The 24,662-nt window shown below is 37.6% G+C and overlaps 1 protein-coding gene across 3 annotated transcripts in view; it reads left to right on the forward strand.

The window, feature by feature from the left end:
• Window positions 1-24,662, forward strand: part of USP3 (ubiquitin specific peptidase 3) — a 79,551-nt gene that overhangs the window by 31,091 nt on the left and 23,798 nt on the right. For all 3 annotated transcript variants that reach the window (XM_017508104.2, XM_017508106.2, XM_017508105.2), the window contains 5 exons: window positions 669-800; window positions 15,960-16,043; window positions 19,023-19,104; window positions 20,194-20,276; window positions 22,198-22,311. In XM_017508104.2, coding sequence (XP_017363593.1) covers window positions 669-800; window positions 15,960-16,043; window positions 19,023-19,104; window positions 20,194-20,276; window positions 22,198-22,311 — 495 coding nt within the window. The remainder of the gene's footprint in view (window positions 1-668; window positions 801-15,959; window positions 16,044-19,022; window positions 19,105-20,193; window positions 20,277-22,197; window positions 22,312-24,662) is intronic.

Below are 24,662 nucleotides of genomic sequence, written 5' to 3' on the forward strand. Positions count from 1 at the left end.
CTGTAATACAATGATTTATTAAATCTGAGTTGGAATATGTTACAGAATTTTTAGGAACATAATCAATTTTTGATTATCTTTGTCCATGTAGAGAAATAGCAGTTTTTATAAGCTTAAGGCGATTTTTGTTTTGTTTGGATTATCTCTAAACAAACGTTTTTCCATATGAGTGGAGCTGATTACTTAGGCATTCAAATAAAAGACTGGAAACCATGTTGATGAGAGACCAGCATTGCCCTGTATCTCTTACTCTCACACTTTCTGTTAAGTAGCAACCTGAGCAGAGCCTACAACCCTGTGGGAAGTGGCTGAGTAATTTTGTTGTCTTTGATAATAGCCCGAGTTGGGGGTTAGTAGTCAGAGAAAAAAAAAAAAGTTATAGTGAAAGCAGCAGCAAAGGAGTTTATAAATAATATCTATGGTATTGAAACCGATTTGCATAGATTATGCCTTTCCTTGCCTGTGCCTACTCTTTAAAAGTTGACTCTAGTATTTGGTTGCAAAAAAAGGAGCGTATTTTAAGTATTCAATTTAATAAGTCACTACATGATTGACTGCTGTTATAGGATTTCTTTCTTATTTTTATTTGATTAACATTTAATTTTATTATCTCTTACTCTAATTCCCAAAGCAATATTTAAAGTAAATTTTCGTTTGGCTTTTGTAAGGTATGTGAATGGCCATGCAAAAAAACATTATGAAGATGCACAAGTACCCTTAACCAACCATAAGAAATCAGAAAAGCAGGATAAAGCTCAGCACACAGTATGTATGGATTGCAGTAGCTACAGTACATACTGGTAAGTTAACATTTTCTGGAAACAGTATTTCTTAATATGTGTGTGCAAGTGTGCTCTCCTCCCTTCCCCAGTCTCTAAGCCAGTTACTATTGCCATTACCTCCTTTAAGTCCTATCAGGATTCATGGGGAACTGGAGACATCAGGAACACCTATCTTTATTCATTCAGATTTCACTTTGCGTTATTCCTTTCAACTTCTGGTCCTCCTCTTTTTTCCCATCTCCTGTTCCTCATCCATCTTAGCTTCAGGGAACTATATCTATTTATTGTTGTTCATTATAATTTATTTTTCTTGTGTTATTTTAGATTGAAGAATAATGTGGTAACCCATGTTCAAAAGAACTGAACAAACCCATGTTCCTACTGTCCCCTGTCCAGTTAACATTTTTGTCGTATAATCTTACAAATTTTAACTGCTTTATTTAAAAAAAAATTGTTCTGACAGTCTCCCTTCCCCCAGTGTAGTTCCACTCTCCTCTTCTGCTTCTCCAAAGGTGAATGTCAAGAATTTGGTATGTAGCTTTACAGGCTTTTTTTTTGAGACAGCATTTTGTTCTTGTTGCGCAGTGGCGCAATCTCAGCTCACTGCAACCTCTGCCTCCAGGGTTCAAGCGATTCTCCTTCCTCAGCTTCCCGAGTAGCTGGGATTATAGGCATGCGCCACCACGCCCAGCTAATTTTTGTATTTTCAGTAGAGACAGGGTTTCTCCCTGTTGGTCAGGCTGGTCTTGAACTCCTGATCTGAGGTGATCCACCCGCCTCGGTCTCCCAAAGTGCTGGGATTATAGGCATGAGCCACCGCGCCTGGTGCTTTTATTATTTTTTTTAAGTATCTCATCCTTTAAAAAGAGTTTGGCAACAGGTCCTGTTCTCTTTGTAATATAATGTTCACGTCTATTTCGTATAAATGATAATAAAGTAGTTATCTGTTTTGGGGACTACTCAGAACTAGGTTATTTAGATTGTAAGTGATGCTTAGTGATCCATATCCATATGCTCAAAGTATTTTGCAGTTTCAACTTTGGTATGAAGCAGATTTCTTTCTGTGACTAGTAAATTACAATGAATAATTCTTGTTTTAATCAGTTTGCCCGTGATTCAAAAGGTTGTTGACATTAAAGGTGGGGGGTGGGGATAAGCCATTTAATGGATCACTTTGGAGATATTTTTTATTGCCAGACAGCCCTTGAATGTTACATGAAGGCATTACTGGGTAGAGATGTGGATTTAGATAAGTCCAGATAACACTTTTAATTCACTTTCTACTGAAGTGGTGTGAGAATTCTTTCTACATTGCCTTTAGTCAGTAACTGTATCATAGGAAGGTGCCCATCGAAAGGAAGAAGAGTCAGTGGTTTGCCAGGTCTTTTACATTTTTACAGGTTCAACACCATTAAATTTTGGCTATTGAATAGACTATCTTAAGGATACTTAAGAACATTCAGATCAGTACTGTATTTAGTGATCCTTTGTGTGGAAGGTGTCCAGACCTGGAGAGAGAGAAACTAGAGGCAGGTGAAGATTTCAGTAAAAATGAAAATCTTCCCAAGATTTTCACACAAGAATTAGTGCTCAGTTTATTGTTATTTGCCGTTGTGAAACACTCCTACCAAAGTTAAGCATTAGCCAGGCAGTTAAAGTGTTTGCATTCCCCTTTCCTTCAGGTTTTTTTTTCCCCCTTTCCCTCTGGAAACTTACATACTAGAGTGATGTGGCTACCTAATTTGCAGAACTGTGTTTCTGTGTGTTTGTATTTCTGCTTTAGACAACAGAGATTAACATCATTCTTGAAGTATCTGTCTCACATTGTCATGGGTCACGTCAACCTATAGTACCAGATGTTGAGAACATTCATTCTTGATTTTCAATTAGCAATGTGAATGAATTGCTTAATGGGGTACTTTGGAAATACAATTAAATCGCTGTATGCTATAACAAGTTGCTGTTGTTTTCTTGATGTTGATAAGATTCTGAGGAAACTAACTCTTTAAGAAAATTTTAAGAATTACCTTGATGGCGTGGAATTACATTCAAGGCCCTTAAAAATGTAGATTATATATTTTAATGTCTTTATATATTGCATTTTAGGGGCATATTTTTTGACTAGAAGTGGGAATTGAATTGGTTTTATATAGCTATAGTCTGCGAAAGTATATGTCGTTTCATGGCGGAATTGGAATTAAATGGAAAACCTTCAACCTTGGGGAGTATACGCTGTGATGGAGTCTTCTTGGCCAATTGCCAGGCTTTTGTGTGAAGTTGTACAGAGCTGCAAGTGTGTGGACACCCAGAGCTGCTGCATTCAGGAAGGGAGCTGCAGCTGGTCGCATTATCATCTCATTTGTGGGTTTTAGAGCAAAATGCCAGAGAATCATCCTGTAGCATTACACTGATGGTCTAAAAGGAATCTGTGATAGTTGTAAATTGATGAAGATGTAGTTTAAATTAACATTCCTTCCACACCTCACTGTGATGAAGGAACAAACAGAGATTTTCTATTTCTGTGTGGCGTGTGTGCGTGTGTTGTTTTCCAGTGCTCTTTGGTAGTAATTTTACTTCAATTGCTTGTATGCTAATTTATTGTTGTTAGACTGATTAATTTCAGAGGTGAAATAATAGTGCATTAGGTTTAACATGTTTGATGATAAGTATCTTGACTAAAGTCAAAGCCTTTTCTGCGGTATGCTCTGTGCCCTAGAGAAGTTATATTCTGAGGCACGCATTTCTTCTTTCCCTACTTTCCCCTTGCCAAGTGTCCCTCCCCTGTCCTGTGTTTGGAATCCTTTATGAAGTTATCACTGAACTCTTCTCTTCCTTTCAGCTCCATTTGTAGCTAGATGTAATCTTTCCTGCACTCAAAGCTCTTGGAATACTTGTAATTTCCTGCTGCATGTTATTTGTAAATGTCCTTGGGGACTGCAGACACCATATCTCAGACCTTTATATTCTTCCCTAGTATGCAGTGTCTGGTGCAGAGTAGGCAACATATGTTTGAAAGACTGAATTGTGTTAACTGTCTTTCAGAAACGGGGAAGGTTACACCAAATCTATAGTACTGTGTCCTCTGATCATCTTGAAAGACTAAAGAGGCACAGAACATTTTTCCGGCAGAAGACTTAAATAATTATATAGGTGAACTACTTCCTTTCCCTCTACCTTGTTGTCGGCAGGGGTCCAGAGAGGATGCATGCATTAACCAGGCAGAACAGTATAAATCAGGTTACTGTTTCATAAGAGAGAAAGCAGTGCCAAAAGGAATGATTATTTGACACAAACCCACTTCTTAAGGAGATAAACAGATTAACATGAAAGTGAACGGTAAATTAAGATTTCGATGAAAATAAAAATCTTCCCAAGATTTCACATGAGATCTAGTATTTAGTGTACTGTTTGTTAAGTAATATTTCATTCATTTCCATCCCAATTTCCCTTCCCTAACCAATGCAAATGGAATTGTATGTGGTATACACTATTGTGATTGAGAAGAAGCAAAGATTAAAATTAGAAACTGTGATTTTTTTTATGGAGGTAGACCTTTGGAGTTAATAGATTTAAAAGAATAAGCCAGTAATTTTTTGACATCTGACATAGTCTTGTCAACTTTGATATCCTTATCAATAATAGCTTAATTTTTGAGAATGAAGAATTATGAAAGGAATATTTTAAGTATATTCCTTCAGGGCAGGCAATGTTTTAAAGCATCCTTTCAAGTGAAGAAATATGAAATGTGAATCATTTGTCTAGAAAAGAGGCTTTCATTTCACATTTTAAGCACTTGTAATAAATAGCAATTTAAATTAAAATGAACAGAAATAAATCTTTATTTGTGAGTTTAAACAGATAATGAATCATTTTGTACAGCAATTGTGATTACAAATTTAAAAAGGAAAAAAATTTTTAACTGTTCTTATAAACTATTTGGACACAAATTTTCAGTGTAAAAAATTAGACAATTTTGTTTATTAAAAAACAATATTTTGTGGCTGGGCATGGTGGCTCACGCCTGTTATCCCAGCACTTTGGGAGGCCAAGGCAGGCAGATCATGAGGTCATGAGATCAAGACCATCCTAGCTAACATGGTGAAACCTCATCTCTACTAAAAATACAAAAAATTAGCTAGACATGGTGGGATTTGCCTGTAGTCCCAGCTACTTGGGAGTCTGAGGCGGGAGAATCGCTTGAACCTGGGAGGCGGAAGTTGCAGTGAGCCAAGACCGTACCACTGTACTCCAGCCTGGGCATCAGAATGAGACTCCATCTCAAAAAAAAAAAAGTGAAGTTTAAAAAGAAACTTTCTAATAGAGGTAGTATAAACACATAAAAGGTTCTTCCTTAAGATGCTGGTACTTGTCTGCTTTTAACAAAAGATATGGGTTTGCTCTGCAGGTATTCTAATTTTTCATAATTGGCTTATTTGATGGCAGTGGATCAGAATTTAGAGGCAGGTGGATCACCTGAGGTCAGGAGTTTAAGACCAGCCTGGACAACATGGTGAAATCTCATCTCTACTAAAAGTGCAAAAAAAACTGGCTGGGTGTGGTGGCAGTCACCTGTAATCTCAGCTACTTGGGCGACTGAGGCAGGAGAATTGCTTGAACCCGGGAAGTGGAGGTTGCGGTGAGCTGAGATTGCTCTATGGCACTCCAGCCTGGGCAACAAGAGTGAAATTCCGTCTCGAAAGAAAGAAAGAAATAGATGAAGTCACCAGAATATCTGCTTCCTTTTATTTTAGTATTGCTGTCATTTATAATAAACCCAGGGGTCAGATTTGTCTGTAAATATCAAAATGTCATGGAAGTGAATGAAAAGGAGCTTGAAACTTAATGAAGAATCTGTCACTTTTTGAGGGGTATTTGTTGCATAAAAGGTTTTATTTATATATTTTTTGGTATTTATATGGTTTACTGTATAAAGATAGCTTTGTAGCCAGTAAGTTAAAAGACTTGTTTCTTTACTATTGCATAAAGAAAGGTTTCATTTGTATGATGATTCCTTCTTGTTTCAGATGAGTATAAGGATGGTTTGGTTTGGGAATATTAGTTCTTCAAGGACATGATGTGGAAATCTTACGACTTGGATAACTTCAATAGCACTAACAACAGGAATTGAAAAAAAAACTTAGAATTTTAAAGCTGAGAAATAAAGAGGTAGAGATTTTTCTCTGTCTTGCGTATGACATATGTGTTATTCAGTATGATAGCAATTGAGCAATTAAATGTGGCTAGTGTGAAGAATTTAGTGTTTTTTGTTTTAATAAATACACATTTGAATACCCCCATGTGGCTCGTAGCTACTATTGGACAGTGCAGCCTCAAACTATTAACATTGAACATTAAGTATATTAATGTTATAAGCTTTCAAAATCTTAAGCTAGAAGTCCCGCAGAAACTCCAAAAAGGAAATTAGCCAGTTTTATGCATTTAAATACTGTAGTTGCAAATAACTATAACTTAAAGCAAATCTAACCCAGTACGATATCAAAAAGAAAAATTGTATAATTACCAAGTAGAGTTAATTTCACCTGAGTTCTATGAATATATTCATTATTAAAGGAAACCCCAGATTATTGTCCCAGTAGAAGCAAAATATACATTTATAAAGAGCCATTTCTCATTTTAGAAAACTAATAACATTGAAATAAAAGGAAATTTAAGCTATTATAGTTTGTCAAAAACCAGAAGGCAAACATCATATTCTAAATAATGAAATGCTAACGCCATTTCTATTTTATCAGAAACAAGACTAATACTTCCTGTCATCATTTACATGATCGTTACTATTATTAAGGATTGTTTTGGTAGTTCTAGCCATTGCAGTAAGACAATAAGTCAAATAATTGGCATAAATATTGGAAACAAAAAATTATTTCTACTTTCAAATTATGTGATAGAATGGCTGGAAAGCCCAGGGGGACTCTAGTAGAAAACAGCAGCGAAGATTAAGAAGACATTTTGGAAAGCTAATGTGTGAGAAACATACACAAATTAATAGGTTTCTCTTTATTAGTAGTCATCAGTTGAAAATGGAAATGACCAAGCAGAAATATTCAACAGAATGACAAAACTATTGGTTACACCTAGGAATAAATGTGTTAAAGAAAGGTACAAAGTGAAGGCAATGACCCTTATTAAGAAAACTTGATACTATAATAAGTAGTCCTTTTCTCCCTCAGTATTTACTTTCAAAATGTTTACTTGGGACAGAGCCTGGTTTACATGATGGTCCTCAAACAGACTGTGAACAGTGTGTAAAAACAAAAACAAAAACAAAAAACCCATTTACTCAATAAATAACGTTTGTTGAGAAGCTGCTATGTGCCAGGGACCTAGTTTCTAGTGCAGTGGTCTCCACAATAACTCACTGGCGGTATGACAGGAAAATTTAGAACTACTACACCTTCTTATTTGGGAGGGGAGAAAAAGCTTTGTCAAATATTTAACACGTGCTGCCAGAGGTCTGTAGATTTGATGATTGTGTGCCTTGAGCTACACACAGTCTCCTAAATCAGTTTCACCTGTGGTGTCCTCACTCTGTTTACTTTGAGCATTTTGCATTATATATTTGCCTAGTTATATGGATTTCTCCTTCCATATAACATGTTTAGCCAAATGGGCACATGTTTTAAAAGATTTTAAACTCTAAGACAATGACAGTGATGTAAACACTAACAAGAAAAAGGCAAATGGACACATTTTCCTACTCTGCGCTTATCAAACACATTACAGGATAAAATCGTTAGCTATCTAACACACGCTAATAAGACCTGATAAGTTGGACAAAATGTTTAAAAATTGACATAAAGATGATAGGAGGTATGAGTCTATACTCACTGTCATTAATGTCAAACCTTTACTTTACATGTATATTGTACTTTGAGAAATTATGACCAGGCATGGTGGCTTACACCTGTAATCCTAGCACTTTGGGAGGCCAAGACAGGAGGATCCCTTGAGCCCAGGAGTTCAAGACCAGCCTGGACAACATGGTAAAACCCCGTCTCTACTAAAAATACAAAAAATTAGCTGGGCATGGTGGCACATGCCTGTAGTCCCAGCTACTTGGGAGGCTGAGGCAGGAGAATTGCTTGAACCCAGGAGGCGGAGGTTGCAGTGAGCCAAGATCGCATCACTGCACTCCAGCCTGGTGCCTGGCAACAAAGCAAGACTGTCTCAAAAAAAAAAAAAAAAAAAAAAAAAGGAAATTAGTTTAATAATAGTATGAAGATATTGTGAATAGCAAGACATTTAAAATAGTTTATTTCATCTCTAGCTCATTCTTTAAAAATTCCTTTTTTTTGTAATACATAATTTAGATTTACTTATATATATAATTTATGAATACATACACATATATATATATATATATATATATAGAGAGAGAGAGGGTAGTGGATACTCAGTTTTGTGGTTTATTTTTTATTCTACGTTAGGTTCTGGGGTGCATGTGCAGATCATGCAGGATTGTTGCATAGGTACACACATGGCAAAATGGTTTGCTGCCTTCATAGCCCCATCACCCACATCTGGTATTTCTCCCCTTGTTATCTAAAAAGGCATATATAAAGAATAAGTGGGCCGGGCGCGGTGGCTCATGCCTGTAATCCCAGCACTTTGGGAGGCCAAGGCAGAAGGATCACGAGGTCAAGAGAGCAAGACCAACCTGGCCAACATGGTGAAACCCCATCTCTACTTAAATACAAAAATTAGCTGGGCATGGTGGCGTGCGCCTGTAGTCCCAGCTACTTGGGAGGTTGAGGCAGGAGAATTGCTTGAACCCAGGAGGCGGAGGTTGCAGTGAGCCAAGATCGCATCACTGCACTCCAGCCTGGTGCCTGGCAACAAAGCAAGACTGTCTCAAAAAAAAAAAAAAAAAAAAAAAAAAAAAAAAAAAAATAAAAAAAAAAAAAAAAAAAAAAAGAATAAGTATAATGAAAAAAATGAACAATTTCATTTTTGTTTATTACTTGTAAACAGAATTTGAAATAACTTTCAAGCTCTGATTTTATTCATTGTTTACTTCCCTAATTATATAATACAATAAGTAGTTTGTGTTTCTTATGAAAATATACCTTCTATTTGATGTATCTTTTTTCAGTGCACAGTAGTATATATCCTAACAAGAGTGTTCATACTATACCATACTGTACATTTAATTAGGAGTTTATTAGCTATTGGCCTAAATAAGTTAAAAACTATTTTATGATGATATTTGGCTCAAAGAATTTGAATTTGATACTAATCTTTACATAGCCAAGATGATACTATTACTTGCCTCAGTCTTAGAAGTAAAGAAAGAAACCAATCTCCTTGTTACCTTCCCTTTTTATATCCTGTTTCCTTATCTAACATCTCTAATATGTACCCTAATATGATTTTCAGATATTTTGTCTTTTTAATGTTCGATGTACTTACTTTTTCTTAAATACTTCTTTCTATTAAATACAGTTCTTATCTGGCAAAAAGTAGAGCTTATCTTTAGGCCAGGCACAGTGCCTCATGACTGTAATCCTAGCACATTAGGAGGCTAAGGAGGTAGATGGCTTTGAGTCCAAGAGTTCAAACCAGGAGGTAGATGGGCAACGTGGCGAAACCCCATCTCTCCTAAAAATATAAAGCTAGCTGGGGATGGTGGCACGTGCCTGTAGTCTTAGCTACTCGGGAGGCTGAGGTAGGAGGATGACTTGAGCCCAGGAGATGGTGGCTGTGGTGAGCTGAGATCACGCCACTGCACTCCAGCCTGGGTGACAGAGCCAGATCTTGTCTCAAAAAAAAAAAAAAAGAGCTCATCTTTTCTTAAAAAGTCACTTAAAATCACTAAGTACCAACTTGCTTAGGTATAAATTTTATAGCCTAAAAATTGATCATATAATGTAGACAGCCCCTGACTTCTGTTTATCACATGAAGTCCTATTTATATGACGACACTGAGCTCGGACCTCCTCTCCTAGAGGCCAGTCAGATTATCTGAATCCTGCCCAGGCCTCTCCTGTCAGTTTCTCAGTGCCAGTAGTATATGAAGAAGAAAGGAGAAATTGAGCCTTTTCAAATACTATGGATTTCAGCTACATTTTGGGAAACATGTATTTTCACCTAGAACATTTAAATGTGTTTCATAACATTTATTTCAAAGTAGGATATGCATTCCAGGCTTCGGAAGACCAATCTACACGTTTTTGAAACATGACCTATGAGTTACGTACTTTTTTGTACTACTTATTCTGGCATAATCTTCTTGAAGGGAAAATTAAGAAGAGAGGCTAAATTTTTTTCCCAGTGTCAGAGGTAGGCATAATGCTGACCAAAAAGTTTCAATACAGTTGTAGTGAATCAGGAAAAGGTTTTTAGAATTTACTTTTAAATCCACCTGTTTGCCCTTTTTTTTTTTTTTTGAAACAGAATCTTGCTCTGTCACCAGGCTGGAGTGCAGTGGCACAATCTTGGCTCATTGCAACCTCCACCTCAGCCTTCTGAGTAGCTGGGACCACAGGCAAATGCCATCACGCCTGGCTAATTTTTTTGTATTTTTAGTAGAGATGGGGTTTCACCATGTTCACCAGGATGGTCTTGATCTCTTGACCTCGTGATCCGCCTGGCCTTGGCCTCCCAAAGTGCTGGGATTACAGGCGTGAGCCATCACTCCCAGCTGAGTTCTTTTTTCTTTCCTTCTTTTTTTGAGACAGAGTCTGACTGTTGGCCAGTGTAGTGGCACAGTCTCTGCTCACTGCAACCTCTGTCTCCCTAGTTCAGGTAATTCTCATGCCTCAGCCTCCTGAGTAGCTGGGATTACAGGCACATGCCACCACTTCTGACTATAAAATTGAGTTCTTATAGTTCAATAAAGTTATATGTGTTATCTCTTTATGCTAGCGTGTAGTATTATAGAATTTTGGAGCAGTTATAGTATCTTAGATTCCCTACATTACCAGTGCTATGTAAGAGAGAATTAATGCAAGTCACATATGTAATTTTAAATTTCTTAGTAGCCATATTAAAAAAGCAAAAAGAAACAGATGAAATTACTTTTGATTGTGTGTTTTTTTTAACCCAGTGTGTCAAAAATACTGTGTCAACATGTAATCATTAATATAAAATTATTAGAGATTGCATTTTTTTAATATGAACTCTTTGAAATAAATTCATTGTGTATTTTATGTTTTAAATACATCTCAACTCATGAAATTTTCATTAAAAATATTTGCTATTTAGATTCATAAAAATTGCAGTTACAAAAGTAGATTCACACTGTTTCAAACATTGTTTAACAATAGAGTACCAAACAAATCATTGTTCTTCAATATTTGTATCTGTATTGACAAAAATTACGCATCTCTTAAGAACAATTGATTTGACTCAGAAGTGCAGCACCGTCAAAATACCCATGCAGAATAAGTAAGCCCACTAACGCTTATGAAAATTACTGTTATCAACGTGAAATTCAAAGGGGCATCATATAAACTGAAAATCAACTCTAAGTTCATCCATATCAACAAAGCATTTGTTGTATTTTTTCATAGGTTTTGCAGCCAGTTTATACAGTGCTGTCTGCTGCCTGTTAATTCATGTTGAAAAATGCACAATCATTAATTTGTATTATAAAAAGCTTAGTTTTAACATGAATTATTGTACCTGTCTAGCTAGGTCATAAATAAGCTTTTTCTCTCCTTGGATCTTTAGATGTAGCTAATTCATATGCATTGTGATATAGGGGTGAAAATGTAAATCACACTGAGATTTCTAAAAATCTTCTCCTGTTTTACCCTTTCATTGTTGAACATTGGCAAGCATTTATTTTGTTTCAAGAAAATCTGAATTAGAGTTAACAGAATTGTAAATCTTTGCAAACCTCTTGTTTGATTCAAGCAACCAACATTAGCTAATAATGTGTTTATTAAATTCATTGTCTGCTGTTTAACAGTTCTATAAACTGGTGATGATTTAGAGCATATGTGTATATGTACTAAACCTTTTTTTTCTTTTTTAAACGGAGTCTTGCTCTGTTGCCAGGCGGGGGTGCAGTGGCATAATCTCTGCAACCTCTGCCTCCCAGGTTCAAGTGATTCTCCTTCCTCAGCTTCCCGAGTAGCTGGGACTACAGGCATGCACCACCATGCTCAGCTAATTTTTGTATTTTTAGTAGAGATGGGGTTTCACCATTTGGCCAGAATGGTCTCAATCTCTTGATCTCATGATCCACCCACCTCGGCCCCCCAAAGTGCTGGGATTACAGGCGTGAACCACCACACCAGCCTGAACAATTTTAATAGCTGCCTCCATGATACACTCTGCCGCAGGGCACAGATATTTGCAGTGTGTTTCACACAGCAGAACAAAGTAGTAAGAGAAATAAATCCAACAAATACAGATGTTTGAACATTGTCTTGCTAGAAACTGACTTTTATGTGTAGCTGAAAGTTGCGAATGTTGAGAATTCAAAAATATCTACCACATAAGATTTTAAATTTAAGGTTACAAATCGATGAAGACATTTCTCTGTAAATTTGAAGGTCATTTGAGACAGATATACCCATAGTATTTATTGGGCATTATCTCTTCTAAAATTCATCTAAAGCTAAAAATACTTGTAACTTTTCAAATGCTGACTTAATTGATCTTTAATATTGTTAGAAAGCCTTTTATTCACTGACAGTTGCTTGGTGTCTCAAAGATTTTTCACTTTCTGTAATATATCTTTTTAACTCTTTTCCACATAATTAAAAATATAATTTCCTTAACTGAAATAGTTTAATTTTTCATCTCTCCATCTTAAAATTGTTTTCTACATTGAACAAGAATCTGAACTGGTCAGGTGCAGTGGCTCACATCTGTAATACCAGCACTTTGGGAGGCCGAGGTAGGAGGATCACCTGAGGCCAGGAGTTTGAGACCAGCCTGGGCAACAGGATACCTGGCTGTATTTTTTTAAAAATTTCAAAGAAAAAGGCTGGGTACGGTGGCTCACGCCTGTAATCCCAGCACTTTGTGGGGCCGAGGTGGGCAGATCACAAGGTTAGGAGATTGAGGCCATCCTGACCAACATAGTGAAACCCTGTCTCTACTAAAAAGAAAAAAATTAGCTGAGCGTGGTGGCACGTGCCTGTAATCTCAGCTACTCGGGAGGCTGAGGCAGGAGAATCACTTAACCAGTGAGTCGGAGGCTGCAATGAGCCGAGCATGCACCACTGCACTCCAGCTGGTGACAGAGTGAGATTCCGTCTAAAAGAAAAAAGAAAAAAGGCTCCAAGCTGTCTTACAGCTGGCCATTTACAACCTCAAGTTCTGTAAAAAATCTTTAGGAATTCTTTTGTTTTACATTTAATTCTGATTTCACCGATTGTGACTAATTTTATCAATTATTTTTTGACCGGAGCCACTTTCTATTAAATTGAAATGCATTTGCTGAAAATGGCTCTTACTGTTGTCTATTATCTTAAAACTCTTTTTTTCTTCCTTGGGACAGAGTTTTGCTTTGTTTCCCAGGCTAGAGTGCAGTGGTGCGATCTCGACTGCAACCTCCTTCTCCGGGGTTCGAGCTATTCTCCTGCCTCAGCCTCCTGAGTAGCTGGGATTACAAGCTCCTGCCACCACTCTCAGCTAATTTTTGTATTTTTAGTAGAGATGGGGTTTCACCATCTTGGCCAGGCTGGTGATCCACCCACCTTGGCCTCCCAAAGTGCTGGGATTACAGGCATAAGCCACTCCATCTGGCCAAAACTCTTTTTTTTACACAACAGCTTTTTAATTTTGCTCTGCTCCAGCAAATTGCAGTTGCCGTTATTTGTAAAATTTGTGGCGTGCCTTGTTGAGTCTTTTTCATTTGATCTCAGTATGCCTTCATTTGAAAGTAAAAATTTTTCTATTTTTAATTTTTAAGCTAGAAAAATAATTTAATTATAAAAAATTAAGTATTTTAACTTAATTGCCAATTATGATTTATTTAGGTGTCACTGTAACTCATGCTGTCTGCATAAAATGTTCAAATAAACCCATTACAGTGCTACATGCTGCATAGAAAAATCATTTGAAGTGACTCATTCTGTTGGTACAAACTAGATTGGTGATATGCTTTTGTGTAATGCTAGAAATGACACATTTACCCAACTGTGCACTGCCATATATCTTGTACAATTTAATAATAAAAGCAAAACACAATTCTACCAAACTATAACATTGTGTTTAATGGTAAAAGAGTTTACACTGCTTCAGTTATTAAGTAAAAATTTATATTAAAAGTTTAAAAAATTAAAATTGTATTCCTCAGTTGCAAGTAGCCACATTTGCACAGCTCTAGAGTCTAGATCAACTTACCTCAGTGATGAAAGGGTAGAGAGGAAAAGCACCTAGACCCAATTGATGTGGAAGAACAGAGCAAGGCCATAAATGAGTCTGTTTCAAATATGAAAATATTACTTTAACAAATGTAATTTTATGTCCCAGGCTGACTTCATGTCATATCAAAAAGGATTACTTTAATAAGAAATAAATCAATTATTTAATTTACTTTGAAATAATTTGTTAAACCACTTATTTGTGGCAGTTAGAGGTTCACTTTTCAATCAAATATTAATGGCATCCTGTAAATACATAAAAATTGATCTGAGTTTGCTCTTAGACTTTACTTTCCAGATAAATGCTAGCATTTTGAGTTTTGGACACTGAGTATTATTTTATTCAAACTACATGCATAAATTTATACAAACGTAAAATGAAAATGTAAGCAGGAATTCAAGTAGAGTAACAATACAATTTCATTCTTCAGTGAAAGCTTAAGGTTTATAGAGGTACCAAATGCCTTAAGCCCAAATTTACAGACAAAATAAATCATATTCTCTTAATATTTATGCTGAGAAGGAGCAAAAAATTATAAGTTTTCACTAATTTAGTTACTTTATGGATTGTTATAAGACTAATGAAAAAATGTTTTCTCCTGCTGGTAGTACTTTGATAATAGAAAATGGTCCAGGATATAAAAGACGCTTTTGGTATTTGTGGAAATGCTAGGCACTGACTTGAGAGACTCTGAGAATATGTTAGAGAAATCTTGATTGACTGCCTGGGTGGTCAGTTAATGAGCGTGTGTGTTAAATAATTACATACATAGTTTTCAAAAGCATTCACTTAAAATTTTCATTTCTCTGAATAAAAGACACAAGCATTCTTTTTTGTGTAATCTTTTAAAAATTACCTTTTCCCACCCCTTTTTCTCTCTTTCTCTCTCTCTTTAATAAAATGGTTTTCAGATCTAAGATGTTTTTGGGATTCTGCTAGAAATGACCTAGTTTTTACTAATTGCTGTGCTTTCAAAGTTTTGTTTGCTCAGAATGACAGTGTTATTTTTATTATTCTTTGATAGTAATAACAAGTGGTTTCATGCGAAGCTGCATATTCAAAAGAATATCTTAGTGCCAGTTTGTAAGTTGTTTTTGTTAAAATTGGCCTTATCCCAGGAAAAAATTAAATGTTAATGTATACAAGTTAAAGTTTATATTTTGTGCGATTTCTTACTCTTGTATCCATTTTTTAAAATACCTTAAATATTTTTCTTCAAAGCACTTAGCAGTTGCCTGAATGATATAGCCACTATTTTATACTTTCGTTTGTAGTGCCTCAGAATGAAAGATTATTCTTCCAACTCATCTGAATTCAATTTATTTTAATTAAATTATGTTTAAAATATACAGCTTTAACTTTAGTTTTTCTATTCAGATATCCCTACAGGTTAATTACGTTTTTCCCTGCTTTTCACTTAAATCTCTCCTCCCCCCAGTTCCCCATTAATTTGGGCTGAGAAGTGTTACCTTAAAGCTTTGGACTTAATGCTACATGAAAAGACTCAGTGCTTTTTATTTCATTTTCCATGTATTATGCACCACTAAAAAGAATGTAACACATGTAGCCACTTATTTCATTTTCAAAGGAGGAATTGAAGAGCTTTTGAGTAAAAAAAGTGAAAAGAAGCTCGTGTTCACTGCCTCCATGGCTTTTGAAAAAGACTCTTAAAAACATTTCATTGTGAATTCCAGGTCCTCTTTAAACTTACCACCAGCAGTAACTGCCTGCAGAGCCATGTGATCATCTTGGCAGCAGCCAGGCCTTTTAGTGATTTCATTACTGTGGTTTCCTCAAGCTCTTTACACACATTGATTAATATTTTCCTTGCAGTTATCGCTGTGATGATTTTGTGGTTAATGACACCAAGCTGGGACTGGTACAGAAAGTCAGAGAACACTTACAAAACTTGGAAAAGTAAGTAATAGGCCTTTGGAAAAAGAAGGGAATAGAATGGGGTAGAAGGGTCTTTTGGAATTTTTGAGTGGGGTTTTTGTCAATGAGATTTATAACTTCATGTTTTTAATATGATTGCAATGTTGATAAAATAAACCTTGGCTTTGGATATCTAAAACTTGGCCCATAGTTAATGATCATAGCTCTGCTTTTATTTTATTTAACATTTGTCATAAACCATATCCAAGGTCCCAAGAGTCTGTTTTAAAATTATTACCAACAATTTATAAGCTTATTTATTTGCAAGGGGAATTTTGAGGGTACAAGGAAAGAGCAGAAAAAGGTGTGAAATCATTATAGAGTTACTTTTGGTAATAGAAAAACCCCTGTCAAATGTATTATGAGGTTTTAGGAAGCACTATGATTTATGCACCATTTTTAAGGAAAATTAGGTTTAATTAACATTGTCCACTTTGCATCTATACAATAGCATAGGATCCTAGTTTCTTATCCTTGCTTGTTAGGGGCAGTTAAGTATCACTCGATATTACAGGAGCTATAAATACTTTGTCATCATAAGAAATGAAACTGTTTATATGTGAACAGACTTTTCTTAGTATAGTCAAATAGCTTAGTCAGATAAAACTCACTGGACCTGATATTGAAGCAATAAACAGAAACCCAGCAAGCCATGCCTTTGAAGCTACAGTGGATGGAAGCATGGCTGTGGAATGGCTGCTGACTCAAGTGAAATCTGTGTAAATCACACCAAATCATTAAGTGCCATCTAATTTATTTTGGCAGTTGGTGTGTAGAAGGTATTGTGAAAACATGCACAAAGCAGGAGTCCCTTAGCAAACTTAAGTGTAAAGCCCATAGAGTGTTTTAAAATTGTATACTGAAACCAAATAACCTAACTACTTTGAGGGCAATACTGTGCAGTGTTTGTTAAAACCACAGTCATTATGTATGTCTCATTGGCTTACTAGATTATAAAGCAGATATAGGAAGAATAATGATTTCTTTAAATCTAAACCAATTAAAGTCCTTTGGGTTTAAGGACTTCTGGGTTGTCATCTTTTGGCTCTTTTTCAGAGCACTTTTCTCTTCTAATTTGATGAGCCCTATCTAGGATGAGAGACAGATACAGACACACAGATCCAGAATATTTAATTTTCTCTGAAATTGTTCACAATAAACCATGAAGTCTCAGATTCTTGAAGGAATGTATGTAGTATCCCTCTTTGGTGTGGTGATGTCATTGTAAAGGTCTTAGTAACTTGATTATTCGTTATAGAAGTGGGTGGCTACCAGAATACTTTTTTCTGCCACTTATGGTTTTCTCTAAGAAAAGACTACCCTCTCAGTCTGAAATAAATAACCAGAACTAAGTCAAAGGGAAAAGAGGGCATTTGAGAACCGGCATGCATTTATACAGTTAGGAAATCTTTTATTTCCAGTGACCACTTCATCGGATGAAAGGTGTCACAGACCACCTGTCTATACATCTTCTTGGTCCCAGTGAAAAGTCTACATTACAGTCCCTTTATTATGTTGAAAAAAATTACCTAGATTCATTTTTCTGTTTTGCAAACATTGGTTTAATCTGTAGTGAAATTTAGAAACTACAATCATCTGTGTTTTACTTAACTTTCGATTATTCCACATACCCTGCAGAGCAGCACTGTCCAGCAGAACTTTCTGCAGTATTGACAGAAGTGTTCTGTATCCACGCGAATACAGTAACAATAGCCATATTTGAAAAGTGGCTAGTGCAACTGAGAAGCTGAATTTTAAACTTCAGTTAATTTAAGTAGCCATGTGGAATGAATGAGTGGCTACTATATTAGATAGTGTGGATCTGGAAGATATTGCCATTTTGAGAGTCACAGAGGATAAAATTTAGTAACTTACATTTTTTTAAAAGTGAAATGCCTCATTTATATAGGTTTCAACTGAAAATGAACTCTTAGGCATTGTCATAAGGAGCATATATACTATGCTTGTGGTTTACCTTCCCTACTTTCCAGAATTTGTGAAGGAATAATTGAACCCCATTGCATATGGAATTGGTCTCCTCATCTTGCAGTTACCAGTACTGTGGGAGAGACACAATTCTGAAGAACATTTTGAGGCTTAAAGCACCTGTCACTAGTTCTAGTGTTTCACAGACATTATAATTCATGTGGAAATTCTGTAAGAAAAAATAATTACGTATTTACTTTGGATGAACTTTGTACTTTGAGAAAGTGGGAAGGAATTGACGGCCTTATAAGTCTGTGGTGTTTAACAATTTTTACTTCCTTTACGTTAGTTTGCCTGAGACATAATAATTTTAAGTGACCTTTTGAAAATAGAAGTAGCTTTCTGATAAATTGTAAGCACAGTATCTCTTCCATCAAGAAAAGTTTTGAGTGATTTTAATTCAGAATTTCTGCACTAATAAGGATTTGTTTTAGAATGTCCTTTGGAGCATAGCTGCATCTAATGAATGTATATGTGCCTGTATTCCTGTAACTTATTTATCATTCCTCAAACTCAGATCATATCATCATCTATTAAGACAGATGAGCAAAACACGACATCTTAATCTAAATTAAGAAAGAAATAGCATATGGAGACTTACTGTTAAATTTCAGAACAGTCGTGTCAGACCAGGGATTTCCTTTCGTTTTGAGGAATGAGCCTTCTGGTCTGTGAAGCTTCATAGTCGGTCAGACAGCGAGAGAGTGGTGGTGGGGAGTGTCCCATGGGCTGTGTCTTCCCGGCCCCCTTTGCCAGGAGCAGTGTCCAGACCACCTCTGCTGGAGGAGCAGTGGGGATTTCCAAGGAAGTGGAGCTTCTCGGTTAACTTCAAATATGTGTGGGCCCCCATGGGCTTGACAAAGCAGCCAGGCAGGTCTCCATGCCCTAGGTGTTGAGGACAGCTTGAGTTTATTTTTTGACCTATGGTGTGGCATGCATATCTTAATATATTTTTCACTATCTGTGTTTTAATAGCTCAGCTTTCACAGCTGACAGGCATAGAAAAAGAAAACTTTTGGAAAACTCAACACTAAACAGCAAGTTATTAAAAGTAAATGTAAGTAATTAAAATTTATTCAAATATAAGAGTTAGTTGAGATTTAACCACTGTTTTGTTACAATTCTAACATGTGATGTTACCTGTTACAGACTTTTATATATGTGTGTCTTGGATTTGGAGTATTTTACATAGTGTTTGCCACTTGTACTGCTGATTGTTGCTGTGACCCCAGTGAGTCCATCTGTGAGCACCTTCTTCCCATCAGCATTACTGCTGTGCTCCTCTACCCTAGAAAACACTTCACTCTTACTGCCTGCGCACATTTTTTACTCATCAGAAAACCCAGCCTTCATTTTTAAGACTTAAGTCTTTAAGTTCAAGCATTTTTTTTTTTTTTTTTTTTCTGACACACAGTCCTGCTGTCACCGAGGCTGGAGGACAATAGTGCAATCTTGGCTCACTTCAGTTTCCGCCTCCTGGGTTCAAGTGATTCTCCTGCCTCAGCCTCCCAAGTAGCTGGGACTACAGATGTGCACCACCGCTCCTGGCTGATTTTTGTATTTTTAGTAAAGATGGAGTTTCGCCATGTTGGCCAGGGTGGTCTCAATCGCCTGACCTCCGGTGATCCGCCCATCTAGGCCTCCCAAAGTGATGGGATTACAGTGTACTTGGTCTCAGGCAGCTTTTTAAGATTCATATCCCGTTAGGAAAACATGTATTGGTCATTTATGTATGGCTTAGAGTTAAAAGTTTGGGGACAAAAATACTTGAGGTGCATATATTTTTTCCATTACTCTTAGTTTTTATAGAATCACAAAAAGGCATTAAGTCTTAAATGTTACTTTAAGGATTTTCCTGTTTTTTGCATTGTATACTCCATGATACTTATTAGTGGTGATTTCCTTATAAGTTTTCCATAAAGATACTTCCATTTAGAACAATCCCAGGATCAGAAACAGTCTTCTAAAAATATCCAGACATTTATACAGAGAAAGAGAGTTTGTTTGAAATATTCATTGGACAGAAAAGGACCAATTCCAGATTGGCTTGGTGCGAGGGTTTCAGAGGCTTTAACTTAGCTTTGAGGTTTGAAACTCTTGGCCTTCCCTGGGCATTACTGATAGCCTCTTCTTACACCACTTACAGGGAAGCACCACTGCCATTTGTGCCACAGGCCTTCGGAATTTGGGGAACACGTGTTTCATGAATGCCATTCTGCAGTCACTCAGGTAATGTTACAGTCAGAGCTTCAGTGTCTGACATTAAAGGTTAAGAGCAAAGGCTCTGGCTTCCTGTCTTGTCTGCCACTAACTCTAGTCATATGACTTGGGGCAAGATAACTTAATTTCCTGTGCCTTTGTTTCCTCATCAGGAAAATTTGGGGGACAGTAGTTCCTAACTCATGGGGTAGTTGGGAAGATTAAATAATGTAATTTGTCTAAAGTACTTAGAGCAGTGTCCGGCAGTGAATAGTTATTTGCGTTATTTCCGGTTGCTTCTTGAACAGGCTGGAACTGAGGTCAGCAAACTTTTCCTGTGAGAGTCCTGATAGTAAACATTTTAGTATTGCAGGCCACAGTCTCTTTCACATATTCCCCTACTCCCCTCCCTTTATTAAAACAACACTTTAGGGCCAGGCATGGTGGCTCACGCCTGTAATCCCAGCACTTTGGGAGGCTAAGGCAGGCAGATGACCTGAGGTCAGGAGTTTGAGACCAGCCTGGCCAACATAGTGAAACCCCGTCTATACTCAAAATACGAAAATCAGCTGGGCGTGGTAGTGCGCGCCTCTAGTCCCAGCTACTTGGGAGACTGAGGCAGGAAAATTGCTTGAACCTAGGAGTCACAGGTTGCAGTGAGCCAAGATGGTGCCACTGCATTCCAGCCTGGGTGACAAAGGGAGACTCTGTCTCATAAATAAATAAATAATAAGACAACACTTAAAAAATGTAAAACTCGCTTTAAGAGCTGCCTGATGGAGGGCTAGATTTGGCCTGTGGGCTACAGTTTGCAGACCCCTGGGTTACAGAGAACCTTGTTCAGAGAGCTTATTTCAGTCATTAGTTGAGTCTTAACCCATTTTTGCTGGAGTTTGCAATTTTTTTGTATGAAAATCAGACCTTGGCAATGACCTTGAGCAGTAGGCTATAAATAACTCCCACAAGCTTAGCGTTCCATACTGGAACGCTAGCCATAAACAGATTAATCGAGGTCATAAGATGAGATGTCTTCAAAATATGAGACAAGTAGTAAAAATAGTCAATAAGGCTGACCTGAGTTTTGTAGAATAAATTATTTTGAAAGTTACATACTTTTAGATTTTAATGAAACATGAAAGGCCAGAATAAATGATCTTCCCCAGGTTACATTGCTGTTAAGAAGTAGAAGACATGTTTAATCTGTCCTGGAAGGTACTACCTCTCACCTTATCTATTCCTAGTCAAGGAGGAAATTATAGTTACCACTGAATTCTTCTTATGATTCTGTGTAGTGTATATACATAATATGGTCGGTTTCATGGTTTGTTTTTATTTGAGGTAATTATTGAGTACCTGGAAACAAGCAACTGAAAAGAAAGAAATGGGGACTACCTTTGGGGATTTTTTTGAAAAGAGATTTTCTTTTCTTTTCTTTCTTTCTTTTTTTTTTTCTTGCTCTGTTGTCCAGGCTGGAGTGCAGTGGCACAATCTTGTCTCACTGCACCCTCCGCCTCCCAGGTTCAAGCAATTTTCCTGCCTCAGCCTCCCAAGTAGCTGGAATTAAAGGCGTGGGCCACCACGCCAGGGTGATTTTTTGTATTTTTAGCAGAGACAGGGTTTCACCATGTTGGTCAGGCTGGTCTCGAACTCCTGACCTCATGATCCTCCTGCCTCGGCCTCCCAAAGTGCTGGGATTACAGGCGTGAGCCACTGCGCCTGGCCTGTTTTCGGTTCATTGTTTTTGTTTTTTACAAAGTCATCTGTCTATACAGTTTTCTTAGAGTGAAGGAAGAATTATGAAGAAAATCGATGCAAGAGATTGCATCGAGTACAATTTAAATGAGACAACTGAAAAATTGCAGTTTCAAAATGTATATGTAGGCTTCATAAACTTACTTTATAGTCCTCTTCTTTTCTTTTTAAAATATTTTTCCCCTTCCTTTTAATGTAGTAACATTGAGCAGTTTTGCTGTTATTTCAAAGAACTGCCTGCTGTGGAGTTAAGGAATGGGAAAACAGCAGGAAGACGAACATACCACACCAGGAGCCAAGGGGACAACAATGTGTGAGTTATAAGAATATGTCCTTTCTGGCTTTGAGTTACAAAACAAATGACTCTCACTGGTGATTTCCATTAGAGGTGAACTAACAGGCACATACATTTAAAAAAATTCTAAAATTGTGTTTAAGTATCTAGCTGGCAGTCTTAATAATTGTTGGAATTCGTTTATTTGTCTTTACAGGAGGGATGAATTTAGCATTCTACTTACTGACTCTGCAGATTTGGGCATTCTAGAATTGGCATCTAGATATGAAATTAAGTTCTAGGTATAGATGACTGTGAATCTCACTAGTCCACGTGAACTGATTTGTCTGACAGTGTTAGATAAACCTGTCTTGGATACTGAAATCAAATTAGTTGTGGGGCAATAAAGTCAATTTTTGGTTGATATGGAGACGGGGAGAAATGGACAAGTGCTCATTAAGAACCAATCCTGTATCCCCATGGTGTAGACCTGCCTTATTTGGGGTTCAGAAGATCTATCATTATCACAATTGTAGGGGGCACATTTTTTATATCTTTACAGCTCTTTTTCAGGACTGTGACTCATACTCCTTACATATTTAAGGTTTTCTCTGTCTGCCCTTTCCACTTTCACACGCTCCCATTCTCATTCTGAAGGGCCATCTTATGATCTGACACTGTCCTGCCTTGGTGGCTGAGGACAGTAGGACTGAACATGTCAGAATAGTGGGCAATACGGCCAGAGTCACAGTGCAGGGAAACCGGAAAGCCAGGGGTGGGGCAGGCTGGAGTGATGTCACTACAAGTGGTGTTTGAAGGGAGTTTCCTTCATAGCAGAATCTAGGATGAGCTGGAAAGTGCCTGCATTCAGGGAGGCTTGGCACTTTATAGTAATCAGGTCAGAGGGGACAGCAGTGAAACAGTGGAAAAAATACATGTTTGTGAGTTAAGAAGAGAATTAGTAATACTTGATGCATTTGTGTCATGGAGGGTTGAGTTACAGACTGCAGAAATTGCCTGTGGCTGATTTAGGCAGAAAAGGAGTTTACTGAGGGGCTATTGGTGAGCTAATCGTTACTGGGTGACTGAAAAATCAGGTCTGCAGTCCAACGCAGCAGTGCTGCAGTCACTGTTACTCCACAGAACTGTCCTTTAAGGCTGCCACCGCCTTTGGTGCCCAGCGCGACAGCAGAGTTCCTGTTGCCAGCGCTGCTGGAGACGGGTGCTCGCGGACGCAGCCTTACTGCTGCCCTGTTCTCTGGATGGTGCTCTTTGCCACCACTGCCACTAGCGAGGATTTGGTGCCACTCTTCTTTGTGTTGCTAACTCCTGCTTCAGATGGGCAGCGCCCAGGCCATGTACCTGGGCTCTGACTGCAAGGGAGCCTGAGAAGGTGGGTGTCTGGCTGTTTTAGCTTCAGCAGTGAGAGGCAGACTCTTAAAGCAAGGATTTTCCAACATAGGAAGATGGTTCAAGTACTAGGAGTCAAAAATATGATTTGTATCCCAAGGTCCTATGTGATAATGAGGGTTGAGAAAGAAGATATTGAGATTCTCTGAGATATCAATCAAGTATCAAAAAACATGCTTATATTGACAGCTGTGGTAGTTGAAGTTGAGCTGGATTAGTTTAGCCACAGGCATAGAAAACCAAAATTAAGTGACTTAAACATCCATGGTTTGTTTCCTCACATAAAAGTCAGAGGCTGTCTAGGGTGGTTTCACAGAGTCCTCGGGGCTCCTCCTGGCTTTCTGTTCCACCAACCCTTGGAGGCCCCATCCATCCACATAGTCCAGCACAGTGCTGGCGCTCCCCAGATCCACCTTCATTCCATCTAGCAGGAGGAAGGAAGGGATTGATATAGGAGTACTTTTTAAGACATTTCCCAGAATTTGGACACGCAGTTTTTTATTGTAAGCATTTATATGTCCAGCAAAATAAAAAATGAGAGTTCGATTCCTATGCAAGAAGAGCGTGGATATTGGGTGATGGGAGGGGTGTACAGAGAGCAGTAGGTGCTGGAGCAGGTCAGTGCACATAGAGGTGAAAGTGACAACAAGACCGCCAGCGGAAAATTCCTGCTGGAAACTGGAGAAGATTGAATAAAAACGGTCGTGAGGAAATCTGACATTTGGAGTTGAGAGTCATGGGTGGAGAGCTGAGTGGTGAAGGTTTGTGACACAGGCTGGAGTCTGGGGGTGCTAGTGAGTGGCAAGAAGGAAAAGGCAGGACGGGGAGAAAGAGAGCCTATTTGCTTGTTTTGCGTTTTAAAAATGTGCATTCTTAGCTGGGTGTGGCGGCTCACACTTGTAATCCTAGCTGCTTTGGGAGGCCAAGGCAGGCAGATCATGAGGTCAGGAGTTTGAGACCAGCCTGGCCAGCATGATGAA

Source organism: Cebus imitator, unplaced genomic scaffold (assembly GCF_001604975.1).
Source record: "Cebus imitator isolate Cc_AM_T3 unplaced genomic scaffold, Cebus_imitator-1.0 Scaffold386, whole genome shotgun sequence".
In the NCBI taxonomy this organism is placed as follows: Eukaryota; Metazoa; Chordata; class Mammalia; order Primates; family Cebidae; genus Cebus; species Cebus imitator.